The sequence below is a fragment of the Falco biarmicus genome, chromosome 3, assembly GCF_023638135.1.
Source record: "Falco biarmicus isolate bFalBia1 chromosome 3, bFalBia1.pri, whole genome shotgun sequence".
Taxonomy (NCBI): domain Eukaryota; kingdom Metazoa; phylum Chordata; class Aves; order Falconiformes; family Falconidae; genus Falco; species Falco biarmicus.
Window position 1 is genome coordinate 46,407,162 of NC_079290.1, and position 19,389 is coordinate 46,426,550.

General features: G+C 39.3%; 1 protein-coding gene across 2 annotated transcripts in view; it reads left to right on the plus strand.

The window, feature by feature from the left end:
- The first annotated feature begins 5,724 nt into the window (after nucleotides 1–5,724).
- Nucleotides 5,725–19,389, plus strand: part of NSMAF (neutral sphingomyelinase activation associated factor) — a 39,772-nt gene continuing 26,107 nt past the window's right edge. Inside the window, exons 1-5 of one of the 2 annotated variants that reach the window (XM_056331400.1) lie at nucleotides 5,725–6,012; nucleotides 16,417–16,506; nucleotides 16,604–16,682; nucleotides 16,771–16,838; nucleotides 16,929–16,965. In XM_056331400.1, coding sequence (XP_056187375.1) covers nucleotides 5,960–6,012; nucleotides 16,417–16,506; nucleotides 16,604–16,682; nucleotides 16,771–16,838; nucleotides 16,929–16,965 — 327 coding nt within the window. In that variant the 5' untranslated portion in view covers nucleotides 5,725–5,959. The remainder of the gene's footprint in view (nucleotides 6,013–16,416; nucleotides 16,507–16,603; nucleotides 16,683–16,770; nucleotides 16,839–16,928; nucleotides 16,966–19,389) is intronic. The other variant, XR_008820718.1, reaches the window with a different exon arrangement.

Genomic DNA, 19,389 nt, shown 5'->3' on the forward strand with positions numbered 1-19,389 from the left:
ATGGCTTAACCTATGAAAAAGAGCTGGTAGTAATGTTACCGAAGGAGTATAGTGATCTAAAGGAGATGTATTAACTACCTAATTCTTCAAATGAGAACTAAAATTAAAAAAAAAAAATATATAGTCAAGTACTCTATTTAATCGTGGGTGTAGTTTAGAGGGTTGTCACTAGAAACATTAATTTTACATAAAATCATGAATTTAAATTGTTGGGTGTGGATAACTGGCTAGCTGAAAAGGGTCACATAGACATAGTCCAGCTGGCTGGACAAAAATGCACATCGCTCTCAGCTTAGCTGAAGTAAAGCAAAAATACACTATCCTTGGCTGTTCTTGTTACGCAATAACAGGAAGATCGTGGTGGGAAAAGAATGTTACAAGTGGGAACAGATAACTACAGAAGAGAAACTAGGGGCGGGCTTGGTATTTAGGCAACTAACCAATAATGAGCTTAACTTTTGTAATATGTATGAGCTAATTATAACAAGGCATAAAAGGTGACTGTAAGGGACAATAAACGAAGTCTGCTGATCACTCATATTGAGTGACTGTGTCTTCCCTCCGTCGTGACAGTTGGGTAAAATAATTGTACAAAAGTCTCTCTTCCTTGCCTTCATGGTATTACTTACAGAACAGCTTTAAATGCTGACACTGAAAATCTGCCTTTATGGTTGTTTTGCTCCAGGTACAATGGTAAATTATACATCTGTTTATTGACAGATATTGGTTTAATTAAAATTGATTTTAAATCTGTTAAATATTTACAAGCTTCTTTGTGTACACATACAAACTGATTTACAACTAGCTCAAAAAAACTTAGAAGAATTTAGTATGAAAAAGCTGATTATAAATTTAAATGTGTTCACACCAGAGCTTGCAATGGTATTATCAAGGTAAACTCTATATGATTACTTTTAAATTAGGAGAATTTCTGCATGTACCTCAAGTCATCAATCAGATCAGGGCAACAGGTAAGCCATGGTACATCTAATTGTTCCTGTTGCTGATGTTGATTCTATTATTGTTACTGTGGTAGAAACAAGACGTACCAGTTAAGGATATATTATTCTAGGCTGAGTACACACACAATGAAAAGATAGCATATGCCACAAAGAACTTGGAGCTATCATCTGCTTTACAGAATTTAGCCTGCCCTAAACTTTTGCTGAAAGCAAAACTATTCATTTGTATCTTTAAAAAATGATAACTTTACAAAACTGCAAACTTATTTTAAATAGTTTAAATGTCATTGAAAACAGTGAGCGATGACTATGCTATTTCCCATGAAAAAACTGTGCTTCCATTTTCTGACTAACTCTAATAACAATAAGCTAAAGTATTGTATTCTTTACTAGCTTTGCTTTTGGTTAATGTGTCATGGGTTGGCCATTGACATACCTTGCAGAATAAACATATTACTGGATGAATTCTTGAATACACACAGGAGTCTTTTAAGCTCCCAACAGTTCAGTAAGAACTTCACCACTGATTTCAATAGTTGAGGTTAAGCCTATTCTGAACATGTCTAAAAGTTCTCAATACAATAGAACAGATTGACATGGAACACTGAGCATTGTATTACTTGAGGCTTCTTAGGCACCTGAAAGACAAAGCTTTACTAGATAAATACCCCAAAGAATTGCTGCCATAAACCCACTATTATAAAAACCTTCCCTAATAAAACTGTTGACACAGTATTACACCTGAGACATGAAGATTGTATTTACAATGATGTTAAGGTACATATTGTGCAATATAAATTCATATGTATATATGAAAGAATAATCTATGTACATTTTTAAGCTTGTGCTGATATGTAGGCACTGACTGATTAGAACCATTCATTTATTTAAGGTGGCACTACCAGTGTGAAAATATAATGGTTCTAAGTGTTGTCATTCTGATTCTTTCTGTTACTTGCTCTCCACCAGTTTCTTCAGGAAAACGAGCAGGGATGCTTACCTGGAAAATACAAGCAAAGACAAGGACATCCCTAGCAAGATGCTGGTACAAATCTAGAATGAAGGAAACCAGCCAGACTGACAGGATTATCACAGCACTTTGACAGAAGACTAATATTTTTTATGGGGAGGACTGGATTTTGGCTGCTCTGTGACAAATACTGGGGTTAAAGGCACAGTTTTGTGGATGGTTTGGCAGAGGGTCTGAGCTACTTGACCATGGGGTGTTGTTCCATAATACTATTGGGAAGAAATAATGTCCATTCAACAAAGACAGGGAAAAGCATTTAGGACAGTGATTCACAGACCTTTTGACAACATTAGGAAGGGACTTTAAAAAAGGTCAGTTAAAAAGTGCTAGAAATAAGGACTCTTAGAGAGGAAGAGAAAATAAAGAAGTAGGTATTAAGACAGAAAAGAAAATAATGAAAAATATCTTGGCATATTTGAAGTCAAATGCCAGGGATCTAGTGAACCTATGGGAAAAATATGGGTTTAGTAGCATCCCAGAGATATGGTGTCACACATCAGTGATAGTTGTATATAAGAATGCTATGGAAAATGGGCACAGGAAATCAGGGGAGGATGACTCATTTCATATTGAACACAGGAAGAGACAAAAGATACTGTTCTTGGTGAAAATGGCAAGGAGGAAGTAAAAGTATGGCACGATTGGGGCCTATTTTTCATAAGAGGCTATAGCTGTATTCAAAAGGAGGAAGCTGATGTTTTTTCTGACTTACTCTGAACAACTAATAAAGGTATTCAAAAAGCTTGCACAGGAGAGAACAGTGGATTTCAATTACCTGAATATGAGTTAGAAAACAATATGGCAGGACATAAAATGTCCAACAAATTATTGTGATATTTTAGGGATGATTTTTTGCTACACAGGGCAGAGGAAGTTATATGAGGCACTACCAACTTCAATTGCATGACAACTGGGGAGGAACTCATTTTGATTTTAAAGGCAGAAGGTAAACTGGGTGAAAGTGATCATGACACATTTTACCAAAATAGGCTTCCCTACCATAATTAAAAGAGGAAGAAAAAGCACGCTCACGCTGCCAACTATGAATTGCATTGTTATGTAGAAATAGTTAAGCTAACCTTAATCAAGCTAGTCTAGGTACTAAAAGCAGGCTCATCATAACAGCATGACATTCTATATGAGTTAATTAACCTCCTTTCTGTATGGTCTAGGCCTAAGCTCAGTCATTAAAAGCTAACCTAGATTTTCTACAGAGAACAATAGATCCATTTTTAATTAAACATACAACAGAAAGCTATCCTGATGTAAACAAAAGAAACCAGAGGAAGCTTAAGTAGACTGTGTTAACGTCACACTAAGAGCTCTTCAAGGACTTGAAAAAAAAGTCACAATAAAGGGACATAACTGAAAAGTAACATAAAAGAATATGAATAAAATAATAAAATCAGAAAGCCTACAGTACAAGATGAGTGACAGGTGAAAAGCGGTATAAAGGGCAACAAGAAAATGTTCTGGAAATGCATTAGAAGTGCCCAGATACTTAGTTAAATTTATCTTACCATAGAATTTAGAAATGGAACACATTAAAAACTATTTTAATTGCATGTATTCTATTTAATAGGGCCTGAAGAAATTTACTTAATAATACAGCAAGAACAGTCTCTGAGTTGCTAAAAGACCACACAGGTTCAAGGCAACTATAAAAGGATAAAATGTGTCTATCTAAGGAAAGGAGGTCCAAAGACAACCAGATTAATTTTGATCCTTAGGGATATTCTAGAAGAAACTCCATGATGAAGAAGACATAGTTAGCATAAGTTTGTCAGATGCTCTCACACTAGTCTAATGCTCTTTTTCACAATCAATTTCACTGATTCAGTAGAAAAAGAGTAAGTATCATAGATCTTGAGTTTAGTACAATTTAGACACCACTTCATTAAAACAAAAAGCAAAGGAAACATAATTGTCATGAAACTACCAACCAATTGGCATGCTCCTTGCAAAAATCAAACTTTGAGCGCATTTGCAGTGAGAACCCATAAGGATCTGTAGTCACTTCAGTTCTATGCAATATTTCCATTAGTGATCTGCAAGATGCTATGGAATATAGATACATAAAAAAACTGGTGTTCACCAGCCTGAGAGCTAGAAGACAGAATCAGATTTCAAAACTAGTTTCATAACTTGTATAAATGCCTAAAGTTAGCTGATTAAATCATTAAGGCTAAGGCAAAATACCCGAGAAGAACTTAAAGACACAGCATAAAATGGGGAGAACTAGGTGGCAATATGTTAGGAAAGGTTCTGAGCAGCAGTTTCTGTCACAAGAAAAGCAGGTTTTTTTCTGGGATGTATTTATAGATATTCCTCTCATGTTTAATACATGGGATATAATTACTGCACTCTAGTTGGTGTTGATGCCTCAATTGGACTGCTATCTTATACCTTAAGATAAAGACAAAAGTCACACTGGAAAGAAGCCAGAGTAAAACTGTAAGAATAAATCATTTATGAGTGCATTCTCTGAGGAAACTGAACAAAACTGTTTAGTCTATGAGAAGATGGTATACATATCTGCACATATAAGCAGCTGTATAAATAAATATAGATATATTTACACACACATATTTATTAAAACTTAACAACATAACAAATATGGTCCATTTCCACGGGGAGTATGACAACAAGGAATGCAGCAAAGAAAATTCAGATTGGATATTGGACATACATATTCATAAATGCTGTTAGACATTTGTACAAGCTACATGCAAGTGTTGCAGATTTTCTTCAAACAGGTGCCTTTACAAATCAATTGGAGAAATAGCTCTTGCAGCTGATATCACTGGTTTTCAAACTGTGATCTGTCACCTCCTTAGATTCTGTGAACTGCGCCTAAGAAGTCCTTGAAAGACAATTGGGAAAAGCAAACCTCAGTATATATACTTCTCATACCCACGCTTATAGGTCTACAAATTGAAAATATTTGAGTAACACTGATCAACATATATATACCGGATTCAGCCTCAGAGCAGCGATTAGATTAGACAATCTCTTGAGGCCTACACACCTGTAATTATTTTTATTCCTATGTGAAAAATTACATTCCCTCTGTGAATCGATTTTTTTACTTATAAAAATGCATGTAGCAGTATTTTTCTACCTCACAAGAGATCATGTCAGTAAACACGTTATGAATTGTTCAGATACAATGGCAGTTATATGAAGTGTTTTATATGAACGGAGGGATTTTATTTACCTCCCCCTTTTGCAGAGTTTTTCTTTGGGCTTTGAACACCCGGCAGAACTTCACCCCCTGCCGGGACAGCATCTGTCACACACATTATGGGCAGAGGGGGTCTCACTGCAGTGGCATTATATTTACAATTTTTATTTTAATGCAAGTAAACAGGCTTTTTCGCTAGGTAACGAAGGGTGCGCTTCCCTCCGTGCGGACACGAAAGCGGCTCTCGGCCCCAGCACGACGCTCCCTGCCGCCCCAGGACGCGGCCGGGAGGCCGGGCCCACCGTCGCCCCGGGCCCCGAGGGGCGCGTTTCTGCAGCCTGTCCCCGCTGCCGGGAGCCGCGGGCACGGGTGGCACTTGCGTGCCTGCAACCATACACGTAAAGCGGCTGAAGCTTTAAGGCAAGGGATGGCGGGAGGGAGCGTGGGGTGGCCAGCGGCGCTCCCGCGGAGAGGGTCCCCCCCCTCCAAGGCAGCCCAGCGGCCCCGGCGCCCTCTTCCCGGAGACCCTGAGGGGCCGCAGAGACGCCGCAGCCCGGGCGAGGACGCAGAGCCCTCGGCGCTGACAGGCCGGCTTTCCCGGCTGCTTGTGCCAGCTTCCCCCGCCTCTCCGGTGGTATAAACGGCGCGGGCGCCCCCGCCCGGGCCCGGCAGACCGGCTGCCTGTCTGCGGCCGCGGGCCGGCCCGCTCTCCCCCGCCTCCCTGAGGCGCGGCCTGGCCTGGCCTGGCCTGCTGTGGCGGCAGCACCTAGGCCGGGCGGCTCCATGGCTTTCATCCGCAAGCGGCGGCTGGAGCGGGAGCTGTACTCCAAGGAGAGGTGAGCGGCCCCGGCCACCCGCTCGGCTTCGGGCCCCACGGCAGGGGCGCCCTCCGCTCCCTCGCTGGCGAGACGGGCCCGGTGTCGCGGTGCCCCGGCGCCCCGGCCTACCCCCACGCCAGTCCGGCCTGCCCCCTCCGCCGAGGAGGGGGCGGCGGAGGGGCGGTGGGGCGGCCTCCAGAGAGGCAGCCGGCCCCGGTGGAGCGCCGGGATCTGCGCCCAGCGCTGTACCGGGCTGTGCCCTCGTTGTTGTTGCTGTTTTAATGAGGTGGCTGATGATTCCCGAGAGTTAAGGCTGAAAAGGCTGTAGAACAGACCTGGGAAAATATGAATGCAGCTTGCCGTGTGTAAACTGCCTGAAAATAGCGTCTGTAGGTTTCTTTGTATTTGTTTGTTCTCAGTTGTGTTAGTGGCATGGAGTTACAGCTCTGCTTCGCTATAAGACAGAGTTTATTTTTTTTTATGAACATTATAATCAGTGTATTGTCAGCCCTTAAATTACAGACTCTGTGCTGGCGCTTTAAAGTGTTAAGTTCAATTAGCCCATTCCTGCTTTCTGACTGTAATCTATTCTCTTTGCCTGTGGCTAACCGAACATGCAAGAACGTCTTGAGTACATGCTGAATATACTCTCTTATTTTTAGGTAGTGTCCTGTTTCTTTTATGTGGCTTATCAGCATCTGGCTTGTCACAAAGTGTCAAAACCATTTGCCATCTCATTATCGCTGTGTATGAAATCTCTGTAAGATGAGAGCCCAGGTTAGCATGGGTCGTGTAGTGGAGGGACACGGGTGTCTTCTCTGGGGGGAGCAGGGCTCCCCAGTTGCCTCCTGCTGCAGGAACTGGGGAGCCAGCAGGCACGGGAGCTGGACAGGCTGATCCCGTGCAAATTCCTGATGTAGGTCTCTGCTTGTTACGCAGCACTGTTTATTGTTGGTGAGAAAAACACATGACAAAGCGCTGGTCTCACTTTGTCCCTATAAAAACTCTGATTCATTGCTATTCAGCCCATGAAGCTACTGCAACTTTTAAAGTGTTTTCTAAGTACAGACATATTCTGGCTCGCTTTTTGTTGTCTTGTATATCGGTTCTCCTTGTTGCTTTTGGGGGCTGCTGTGGTTTCAGTTGTGTGTGAGGGATCACAGGGGGAATGGACGGATTTCCTGTGTAGAAAGAGAAGGGGTTTTAATTTTGAAGTAAAATACCTGAAGTATAGGAAAAGTGTGAAGAATGACTATATACGATCCTTAACAGAACTAATACAGTCTCCTTTGTCTGAAGAAGCTGAGAAGGTGGCCAGAACTCATCAGACTTGTCCCAAAGAACCCAAGTGGCATCTAAATCTCTTCTAAAAAGGCCTGAAAACAAACCCAACATATCAATGTCTGTCAGTATTACTGATCTGCAGTTACTGAAATTCTCTAATGAGAAATATTTTTCTTTGCTCAGGCATTTTAAGATCATCTTATTTGGGTTTGTAATTTGAGCAGCTCATGAAAGATGAGACTTGTTCTAATTTGCACTGGCAGCTTTTCCTATCTAAATCTCTGCAAATTAATTTCTCTGTTTGTACCCCTTACCTAACAATTTATATTTGTCTAAAATAAAAGTAAATTTGTGTATAATTTGTACCCTGTATCAGGTCTTCTCCCATTCTCTCTTCCTGTGCTTTTCTGAATCAGGAAATCTTAAAAACATCTAAGTGACTTAAAAGATTTTGGGCTCTGAAATACCAAATGAGAAATAGTGAGCTTTGTGTCCTGTTTTCTTTACAGTCCTGCCTTAAAACAGCAGGAAAAAGCCAGCTTTTTGTCACTTAATTGAAGGGATAGCCTTGGAGAGCTTTTCTTTTCAACACTTTCTATAAAATGTAACCTGTAGAAGTTCTAGTTAAGAGTACTGTGAAACTTAGTAGGTAAAAAGTTAATCCTCTTATACAGTTGCTTTGGGGGGAAGATCAGATTGGTTTTAAGTGATCTGAAAAGAACTATTTCCTCTTAACTAATTAGTTGGACTGCTTTAATATCTGGTTACATAAACCTACTTCTCTGACTGTATGCAATTCTCTAGAAGAAAACAAGAAAATACTGAAGTGTCCTGTGTGTGCACACTGAGACAAGGAGCGGGTTTAAATTTACATTTGATTGAACAAATCCTAGTCCCTACTGAGAAGGTTCATTCTAGCAGGAATTTTCCATTCAAATTCATCTGTATTTTATCTCAATTTCATCTGTGTACATCTCTGTTTTCACTTTGCCCAGGTGTTCAGAGTAAAGAAAGATATTATGTCCTTTTTAAATTAGTGTTGTTTGCATGCTTACCTGCTTTATTTAATGCCTAAAATACTTGGCACTCATGAACAAGAATCCATTTTTCAACAGCTTTAGTTACAAAACTTCAAATTAAACGGTGTGGTGTTTGGCTCACGGTGGTGTTCTCTTTATAAATTGAGTTCTTGGTTCTATTGGCAGTGTGCCCAAACACGGGCAACCAAACACTTCATAGAGAGGCTCTTTATGAAATGGTTCTGCTGGTTTGTCTTGCACACTGCTCAGCTTCCCGTTTGAGAGGTTCATCTCTTCTGCTGGGAGCATCACTCCTGCAGAGCAGCCTACTGCCACCATGTAGGTCCTGTGGATGGATATTTTGTGTGGTCTGTAGTCTTATCTTACTCTCTTGGGACACAATGTACATAATGAAGGCTTTTATTCAAACATCAGCAATTGAGTCCTACAGCTTGCTTTCATTATGTTTAATTTCAGAATCGGTTTTACATAGCTGTTGGTTGCTGCTTGATTGGGCCGGCCTGCTTTTGCATCCCTGACAATGTCCTTCCATTATCAGGGTTGTACTTCCAATATCAGGTCAAGTGATTGTGCAAGGTGTGTTGGATCAGCCACTTGAAATCCTTGTGTCCAAGTAGATTTCCAGCATGTGCTTTCCTGATGAAATGATGGAAATGGTAAGAATTCAACCACAGATTAAGAATTTAAAGCAGGATCAGTGGGGTACCTTCTCTGGGTGGTGTAATCAGGATTTTGCTAAGACACTGGGCCCTGCATGTTCATTTCTGTGTCCAATTTGAACAAGTCCAGGGCTTCAGCTGGTAGGTGACATTAGCATATAAAAGAAATTGTTTGTTTGTTGGGTTTATTGTTTTGGGGTTTTTTCCTACCATGTTGTTGGATCTCAGACAAGCTCTTTTCAAAGTGAAGTGTAGAGGGACATGCACATCAAGCAAAGTAACAGTAAAATTCTAACGTAGACTAAGCCTGATAGGACACACTCTATTTGCAGGATATTTTATAGCATCTTGTCAGGACTTGTAGTTGTAAAGTGTGGTTTGCTTCATTGTTGCATACTGTGAACAATGCTAGGAATGTTTGGGTGCCATTTGGGTTCCTAAACCTTGTGTATAGGGTATGACATAATAGGAGGCGAAGTTTTGCTGCTGCTTAGTTTCGCGACTCGTTTACCTAGTTTTCCTGTGTCTTGACTCATTATCTGCCCTTTCAGAGTGTCAATTATATGGCAGCTTTTTGAAAAAGGCAAAAAGTAAACAGGTCACTTTGAACTTTGTGTTTAGAAGAAAGCAACCGCAGTTCTTAACTGCTTTGTTCGTTTACTGGTTTTACCTATGTCACCCCTGTCTTTCTGCTCCTGTAGATTAAGTTCTGCTTTTCTTGGCAAGCTGCTTTTCAAACCAATTCCCTTCACAAGAAAATACCTTCCACATCACTTCATAGGAATTTTTCAGATTTTCTTAATGTAATTCTTCTGGGACTATACAAAGACAGAAATGTAAAATGAGTCTTCAAGAAAAATTATATTAGCATGCTTTAATCTAATACTTCCCTTAAGTGTAGATGCTTACCTTTTTAAGCTGAAACAGCTCTGTCATATGCTATTAAAAAGTAAAACCTTTACTCCACCAGGTTCTGTATACTTACAACACTGAGTGGAAATTGAAGATGTTCCAACACAAAAGCTGTTAGAGCCTTCATTAGAGTTATCTGGGGGTGTGTGGAGGTGTGCACGACTGATTATCTACTGTCTCCCCTCGTGCGCCCCCACCCTTAAGACAGACAGACAGACACAACCGTGACTGAAAATCTGCCTTCTCTTTCAGACCTGGGAAACTCCTTATGTTCTTTAAAGGTTGTTGGTTTTTTCTGTGTGTTGCTTTTTTTTCCCCCCAGCTGTGTCAGTTGTCATAATAGAAGATGTTCCCTTGCCTAGCATGTTGTTCTTTCCCTGCCTCCTCCAAGCTGTTTCTGCTGTTGATTTCAAATACACGGTTTGCATTGAACCTGATCTGTAACAGCTTAAGTGCCCTTCCACCCACCCTAAAGCTTAGGGCTTTGCCCTGGTGGCAGTGGTAGCTACCGACTGGTTTCATCCTAGAAAGTGAAACTGCTTCTTAGCATCTCTGACAGCAGAGCTGCTGCGCAGGCTTCCTGCCTTCCAAAGGGTAGGGTCTCATTCCTGGCCACGTTGTTCTTGCCCTTAACTCCTTCACATTGTACTGTCTCTGGTACTTCATGTTCCCTTCCGTGGGCTGATTCAGGTTACTAAATCTGTGCAAAACTGCCCTGGGGAAACTCCACAGCTGTGAACAGAAGCTTGTATTGTGAGCTATCTGCTAATGTGATAGCTTTTTCAGTTGGAAGTGGATGGTTTCCACAACCATAAGTAGTTTCTGTGGCATTGCAAGTTCAGGCTGGTGGCAAGTTCAGTGAAGCTACTGAAGCTTTTTTTTTTCTTTTCCCTTAAGTTCCAATTTTTAAATGATCACATGTATTAAGAAAATCATCTTCTCAGAAGTTTTCTGAAAGCTTGTTTGCTATTGGTAAGATTTTTAAGGATAAAGACCAGACTTAAGCCATAATATAAAGCACTGAACATCTTTCAAACTCTCACCCCTTACGGATACTTTCATGAGGTTTGAGCTTTCTTTGAAAATCTTGTCTAATTTGTCTCTCCTTGTCGTTTTCAAAAGAATATATAAGGTTTATTTAGATAAGAAAATGATAAATGACCTCTGAAGACACAACTGTGGCTTACTAACTTAATCTGTCTGTTGCAAGCCATTAAATAGCATGGTGACCACAAAATCTGTGAACATAAACCTGTGAAATGTGTCTTTACTAGGAAGTCAGTATAAAAATATCCTGTAATACACCTTAAGCTGTGAGTTTTATTGCTTGAATTCAAAGAGGTTTGCATCAACAGATACATGAGTTGCTTTCCAAAAGAAGATATAGCATTACACTTCTCTAAGTAGATTTTTAATAAATGTTGGTTAAATCATTTATACTTGGGAAGTGTCAAGTAACAGTTGAGTTATACATTTTGAAAATGGATTAAAATGAACCACTTGCTGATGATAAGAAAAATATCTCAAACTTAACTCTTTTCCATTTGCCTGAAATGGAATAGTTACTGATATTTGATTATTTCTGTGTTATGAGAATACAAAGTTTGAGAATAGCAGGCAAATGTAGAAGATCCTTTTGCTTTTTATTAAAAACCACAACTGTTTGTGTTAGAACCAGCACTGGTTTTTTAAGATGCTGGTTCTTGCTGACAATTTAAAAGTACAAAAAAAAAAGCCCAACTTTTTCATTTTAGATATTACAGTATTTTTGTACATTTCCCATTTAATACTTATGGTTTGCTTCAAGGGCCATGTGATTATTTTATTTTTATTGGTTTCTTTATATTTGGGGGGGAGAGCCAATTGCATTATTGAAGTTGTCCAGTCCTTCTCACTGGAAGACCAGTTTACTGGATTAATTGGTGAGATTGAGGGGGGGTGTTTGTGCCTTCCAGTTAGACTTGAAGGCAAGCAAGAGTAGACTGGGAACAAACTGGGTTAGTCTTACTTGACTTGACGTTGGCTTTGTGATCCAGGCCGTTCTTCCAGGGCACTGTGGTAAGTCATAAGCTAACAGTGTGTGCTGTCACAGGGAACAGTACAGCTGCTTAGTGGCTGAACACCAAAATACAATTCTCAGCTGTTACAGATTTAATCAGTTTCTTATGCAGGGTATCGTGCATTCTCTTCCTACTGTTATTTGTTGTTTTGGGGTTGGATTTTTTTCTTCCTTTCATGCACAGAAGAATTAAATTACTATTTTGGATCTATACTAAGTGTGCATACAAATTCCTGTCATAGGTCTACACAGCAGTTGACTGACATACAAAATTTATATACTATCATCTTGATATCACAAGTGTCTTTGGAATACCTTCTTTAGCTCTTTGGAAGACAGTCAGCCTAAGGTCCAGCTGCTTAGTTGCATCTTAAAGATCCCCATGGCTTTAACTGTATAGCTATTGTGAATGATTCCCTAATTTTCCAGTCCTTCACAATGTTGTTTGTCTACTCACGCAACATACCAGAGACTGATCTGTTCCCTTGCTCTCTGTAGATACTTGTTAAACCTCGTGGCAAGCCTGAAGTACCATCCTGTGCAGTAATTGTTCTCAAGAGGAACCCTGTTGATAGAATAACTATCAGTAGCTCTGCTTATTTACATGGAAGAAGTCTGTTCTTTGAAGATAAAAAGCTCTGACTGTACTCTAGGAACATCTGATGATGCTACTAGACTTTTCCTTTTTTTTGACAACCCTGTGGATCATTAACACAGACAAATGAAATTGTTACTGCAGGGATCATGCTTCATAATCTCCAAAGTTCATAATTAGCAGTAACTTGAATTTATCTAGATTTGTTAGCCAGTAATTGAGATGCAGGTCTGAAAATTTTGGTTCTACTTATGGTATCATAACTAGAACTTGAAAACATATTTTTAGAAATGAAGGTAATAGGGACTATTATCATGAGGAATTGAAAGAGAAGAGAAAGAGAAAAGGAGACATGGAAAGCTCCAGGGAGCTGGAGACACTGGCAGTACCATGAAAAAGAGTTAAAGATAGACTCAATAGGTGTATGTAAACAGCCGAACTCCAGGAAGAAGGATAACAATATTTCTTCTTAGCTAGTGGTGTCTTTAATCATATGCTCTTTTGGCCTGGTGAAGAAGCAGACCATGAAATCATGTGGTTTGAGGGATCATTTATAGCCAAGAAAGGTGGAATTTTGAAAGGTGCAGTTTTTGTGACAATATTTGGACAGGCTTTAAGTTCATTCCAGTTGCAATGGGTACTTGAGAAGAGTACAGATTGGTGATTGTATTTGTGGAGATTTAACATCTTTGTGGAGATGATGTCTGGCTCTGCCTGCAGAAGTGACTTATAGCAGGCTGAAAATATAGGAAGATGTGGTCAGAGTAAGTGGACTTGCAAGTACGAGAGTAGTAACAAGCAAAAATTCTTGGAAGAGACTGCAGAACCACCTGGATGGCTCTGTGGAGAGCGTGAACTGAAAGATAAAACAGGGAAAATGCACTTGGCCTATATGACATACTAACATCTGCTAGTAAATAACCCTTTCTCAAGACAGCAAAACTGAGATCAGAAATTGAGCATGAGGTTATGGCAAAGGAGGTAACTGCTATCCAGCAAGGAGCTCTACAGCAATGCCCTGTGAAACTGGTTAGGGAATAGTCATGTGGAAGAGACACAGAGACTAATAGTAGAAGGGTAAATTGGATGCTGCTGGTAAATACTGTATTTAAAAAGGAAGAAACCTACACCTTCCCACAGTACCTAGTTAGCCTATATGAAAAGTTTATCTTGAGTTTTTGTGGATACCTTGTGTGTTATTTTTTGTTGTGAAATCATCTGATTAAGCAGGAGTGAGGATTATGCCAGGGAGAATGTACCTCAAATCCTTCCCAGTAGCCCACAGCTTCTGGTTTTGGGAAGGTGAATTGATGCATAAGGTGTTGAGTATAAAGATACTGCAGTTTCTAGGGGATGGTTATCTTGAGAAATTTGAAAGTACTCTCTTGGTTCATGTTTTTTTGGCTTATGTAAACATGCTGTAGTTACTGTGAATAACAGAGCAAATGTTCTAATGTCAAAACAGGGGTTGTCTTGAACATATGAAGGACTCCTGTATTTACCAAAGACCTAAAAGGAAAGTTTAGTAATTACCAGTGCTGCCAACAGGTGAATTTGGAAAGTGTAAAAAATGTGGGGAGTTTGTCTAACGAATAGGTGGAGACAAAGGGAAGAGCCCAAGAACGAACAATTTCAGAAATGCATTCTATCAACCAGGTGCTACCAGTTTTCTTGGAAGAAAAGTTGTGGTACAGTGGATGTCATTGCTGTGAAGCTGGTTGTTCCCTATGTCAGTAGTGTCTGTCCCCTGATAAGGGTAGAGGAAGATTTTTTTAATTTTTTTTTCAAACAAATCTGGGTTTTACCTTTGAACTTTTTTTATTTAAATGTTTTGGCTTGTATATAAGTTGAATGTGCGTTCTTATACAAACTAGGAAGAAAAGCATTCTGATGGTGAATTGTTCTTTATATATCCTAATGTAACTATTAATATTTCTGGGATTTTGCAAACTCAGATGTAGCAAGTCCTATCACGCTTTGACTGAAAGCTGTTTAAGTTCATCCCAGATGATTTCAACTTGATGATATGTTGAAAAATGGAATTTAATGGTAACTGTGTGGAAGCTGCTATGGTTTCATACTCATCTTTTCCCTTGGCTTGTAGACTGTTCCTAGTGAAGTTTTTTTTTTTTCCTCAAAATGCAGGGCTAGACCTTCTATTTCAGCTTCCTGAAGGTGAGTGATCAAAATAGATATGAAAAAAATGATTTGCCTCCTTCAAAGTCACCAAGGCCTGAGAAACCTGGAAATTCAGTGTACACCTGTTGATAGTACTTGCTTTCATAGGTGACAGTAAGTTTGAAGAACAGACTTAATGAGAAACAGAAGGCAAGAAGTTATGTCTTCTGAGGAAAGCTACAGGAAGGCAAAGCCTCTAAAACCCTGTTGGAAACTAGAGATATTCAAGAACCATATAGTAGCAGCAACAGTAGAGGCTGAAGAGAGTTTTGGAGACTTGTATTGAATTTTGTATGGCATATACTGTTCTAATTCACATGTTTTCTAAAATTTTAACATAATTTGTTTCTTAATGGCATCATTACCTCTCTTCTTTTGAAAACAGATAGTTTAAGATAATGCCATTTTGAAAAGGCAGCAGAGCATTAGGACAAAGTGTCTTGTACACACAAGCAGATTTGAATATATGGACCCACTGTTACTTGTAGTTACAGTAAACCTTTATTGTTATGTTCTGTTTAATGTAACAGACACAACACAAATCTTATGTGAATAAGATGTGTTTGCCAATAACACTGTTTTTCCTATTGTGATATATGCTTTCTTAACAAGCATGCTATTCAGTATATTTAGTTCATTTTGTGAACTCTCAACATATTTACTGCTGTTTGAGTACTGCTCTAGGGAGATGGTGTTTATTAGCATTGTCACAGGCATTTCTCATGAAGCACATTGCGAACACAGTACAAAAAGCTCAAAGCATGGATGTGAATGAATGCTAAGTACTTCTGCAGATCAAACTAGTGCTGCGCACAAACAAGCTGTTGTACTTCCAGCTGAAGTGATATGTTTCTGCTCCTCCTGCTGTGCCAATACCCACTGGCATTCCCCACAGTTGAAACACATCGATGACCATGTGTTCACCTTGTTAGTAAAGTTGAGTTTTAATCATGTATAACAGTTTTTTTAAGTTAAGTCCGTAGAGAATGCACTTTCATGTTGTGTCTAATCTAGCCTATTTGCATTTTACCTCGTACCAGCATCGGCATCACTACAATCCTGCAACTAAATATTTAGAAGACTTAAATTTTGTTGTTGGGTTTTGTTGTCTCTTGGATTAGTTCACAAACAGCCATCCTGTGGAGTTGAACAGGCATTGGTACAGAGGAAGTGCAGAAGTGTGGTCGGAGAGGAAGGTAATGCTTCCTCAGAGGGTATCCGGCATGTGGCTCAGCTGTGTTGTAAAAACCATGTTTTCATTTAACATTTTAGACCAATGTAATTTGGCTTTGCTTCAGAAAGATCTAACCTCCTTTGTTCCAAGTGATTAGTTCTTGCCCCTCCTTTTGTGGTGTTGCATGTTTTGACTGGCATACACTGATCAGCGCGAAACTAATGTTTAGTAGGCGGAAACCCTGGCTACGTTAGGATAGTTCCCACCTGAGACATATGAACAGAATCAAATATCTAACTTTGTATATGTTGGAAGAACATCCATTGATCTTCATGTGTATACATGTATACAAATTTTCTATATGGGTTTGTTCTTTTAAAAAAAATAATTTAATTTATTCTTGGGGTGTGGGGTATGGCACAGAAATCAGTGGAGACTTCCCAAACACCTGGTATATTTTATTTGGAATACTAACTGTTATGGTGGTTTCTTTTTGACCAAATAGTTTTATTTATTTGTAGGTTTTCCCTGCTTCTTCTTAACCTGGAGGAGTATTATTTTGAGCAGCACACAGCTAATCATATTATAAATAAAGGTTGCAGAGATGAAAGGTACAACTCTTGCATACTTTCATTTACTGGAATCATTCTAGTCTCATGTATCTCCTACCACATATACAAATACTTTCTTTTTCACTGTTCCTTTTAGAAAATTCAGAGGCTCTCTAAAAATTTGCTCAAAGTCAATAATTTTTGAACCTGATGACAATATCCGACCCATTATCAAGGTAAGCAGTGCCAACTTACAATTTCTTGGTAACTTAAGATTTTCTTAAAAAGCTTTTAAGGAGTATGTATTTTTATAACTTGCTGCAGATATCACTGAGAGACTGCATTAGTATAAAAGCCCCGGAAGATAATGAAGCAAATAACCCTTTCACACGGTACGTGAATTTGAGTTACTATATATATATATATGTAACTTCTTTTAAGCTGAAACACCCATCTCTTCAAATATCTTATTTACATTTTAGGGATACATCTGGAGGGATTTCTGTTGTAAGTAACCAGGTAAGACCTGCATATAACAGATTCTTGGTAAATGAGCAAGGTTACATTCTTTAATGGTGTCTTCCTCAAAGCTGGAATCTTAAGGTGGGGGGGTTAACTGGGAACAAAACTAATTAGTGTCAAAATCTTCGCATTAATGTGAAGCTGTTGATACTGGAGATTTCAAACTGTTAATGACTTCATTAAGTCAATTTGTTAAAGCAAACTTTTTGCACTGTGCATTTTATAATGGAGCTTAAAGCAATTTTAGAATTGAATGAAAAAGGAGAATAGACTGAAATTAAACTGATTATTAATCATAATTGGTTTGGTCTTACAGTATTGCTTTCTCCTGCTTTCTGCAGTGTGTAGTGGTAATGGCAAAGCCATCTTGATCCTTGCAGTTCAGCTTTGTGAAAACATTGTACTGTGCTGTATGTCCACCAAATAATTTTCCATAGCTGTCCTGAAATATTGAGTTCGAGTTTCAATCATGACTTGTGATTAACTTGGATATGTTCATACTTAATGTTAACCAAGGGAATATACTTCAAGCTTTGATAAATTGCAGCTAATAGGTGTTCCAAAGCTGTAAAAGTTTCCAAAAAATGTTTGTTTTCATTTCAGGAAAAAACAGGGATGAGGTGGGAAATAACCTTTTAAACATTCCAACACCTTTGTAAAATCTGCCTTTAGCAATACCTGAAATTGATAGCTTTGCTCAGTTAAGTACTGCTACAGTCAAAAATGAACTCAAGCACTTAATTTTGTCTATGCTGGAGAAACTTGTGGACTGTGTTAAAGTAATCAGTATATTTATTTTCATCTTGAAACTGCTTCTGTGAAGAGTATTGTGTAGTCAGAGTTTCTTGTCTTGGGAATTCTTTAGTGTATTAAGTGGTTTTTTAAAAATACGTTTCTAATTGTTCTATGCCATTGTTCCACCATACATCTTTAGTATATGTTCTAAAAAAAAATGATTATAAAAACATCTCATAGGAAAGGAGAATTAACTTTTAAAATGGCAACAGTGGTTAGTACCTCCCGCTCCCTGCCTCTCCCATGTGTAGCTTGCCAGTCATCCTTCTGTCTTTGGGGAAACATTCTGAAATAGTTGACTGGCATGATAAATGCTGGTATTTTGTATAAAAGGCATAGGGACTTTCAAGTGTGAAGCACTTGTTAGTTGTACATATGACAAATCATGATCTAAGTGTAAGAATTTCTGCCTTATAGGAAGCTGCACGTAGTGAATAATTGGAACGTCAGGCTCAAAAAAATTGTTAATGTTTAGCTGGATAAGAAACTGATTTACGTAACAGGCAACATAGAAACCAGTGGCTATAAAATACAGCAAATGGGAATGAGGAGGTTATTTCACTATTTTTTCTCAAGATAAAATTGGAGGAAAATGCTCCAAAATAGCATAATGTCTTAATTTCCTAAAGTTTTTGCTCCGCTTGCTGCTTTTTTTTTTCTTATTTTCTACTTTTTAATGTAGTTTGGGGCTCTCAGTGTAGAAAAATGTTTAATTTTCTTGCAGAAGAGCTATCTGAGTGTACAGCAGGTGTCTCTGATTCCTATTCTCCTATGGCCTGATTGAGATCTGTACATGCTGATGTTGGATGAAAGCAGTAATTGCCATTATTTTTTAATGTAGCACTTAGGGAGGCATGCTGAGCTTGTAAGCTTCTGAGAACACCACTCGCTTTCTTCTAGCTGGACAGTGCTGTGAGTGGTCATGTGGTGAAGGCTGGTTCTGTTGCCAGCCAAGGGGAAGTGGGAAGGTTGCACGTGCCAGCCAGAAGGCTTTTGGCTAGAGAATGGTACAGCATCTGTTCTTGCAAGTTTAGTGTTTGCTCTTGGTTTGAGACTGCTGCCATGATGCCTTGGAGTGTAAAGCCACAGGTGTGCTAGCTGTAGGAAACAAACTAAGGCGCAGGAAAAAGCCCTTTGATCAAGCCAAGTCTCTGGGGCCGTGGAGTAGAAGGCAGTTGGTAGCGCAGTCCAGTGTGGTTTTTGCAGTTCAGAACCAATCCTGAGTCTTAACACTCAGACCTGAGACTGAGCAAGTTTGAGCCTTCCCTACAAACAGAGCAAAACCACAACTTACTTCTGGCTTGGCTTCTCTCAGACAGCTGATAGTAAGGTAATATCTACAAACCAATGTGCTAGCAGTCAAGTCTGTTCTGAAGAGTACTCATGTGGGTTTGGGGTGTGTGTTTGTGTGTGTGTGTGTGAAGATTCTCTCAGGTGTGAGAATAGGATCATAGAAACAAAATGATGGATGAGAGAGGAAATCTGGTGTTCATGGTGGCTGGAACTGGAAGCAAAATGTTTGAAAGTGGAAGAAGGTTCATTTGAGAAGGTTTACACAGTAGTTTATATTGTGAATTGCTGTATGGGGTAATGCCCATCAGGACAGAGCCCTAAGGGCATGGGCCA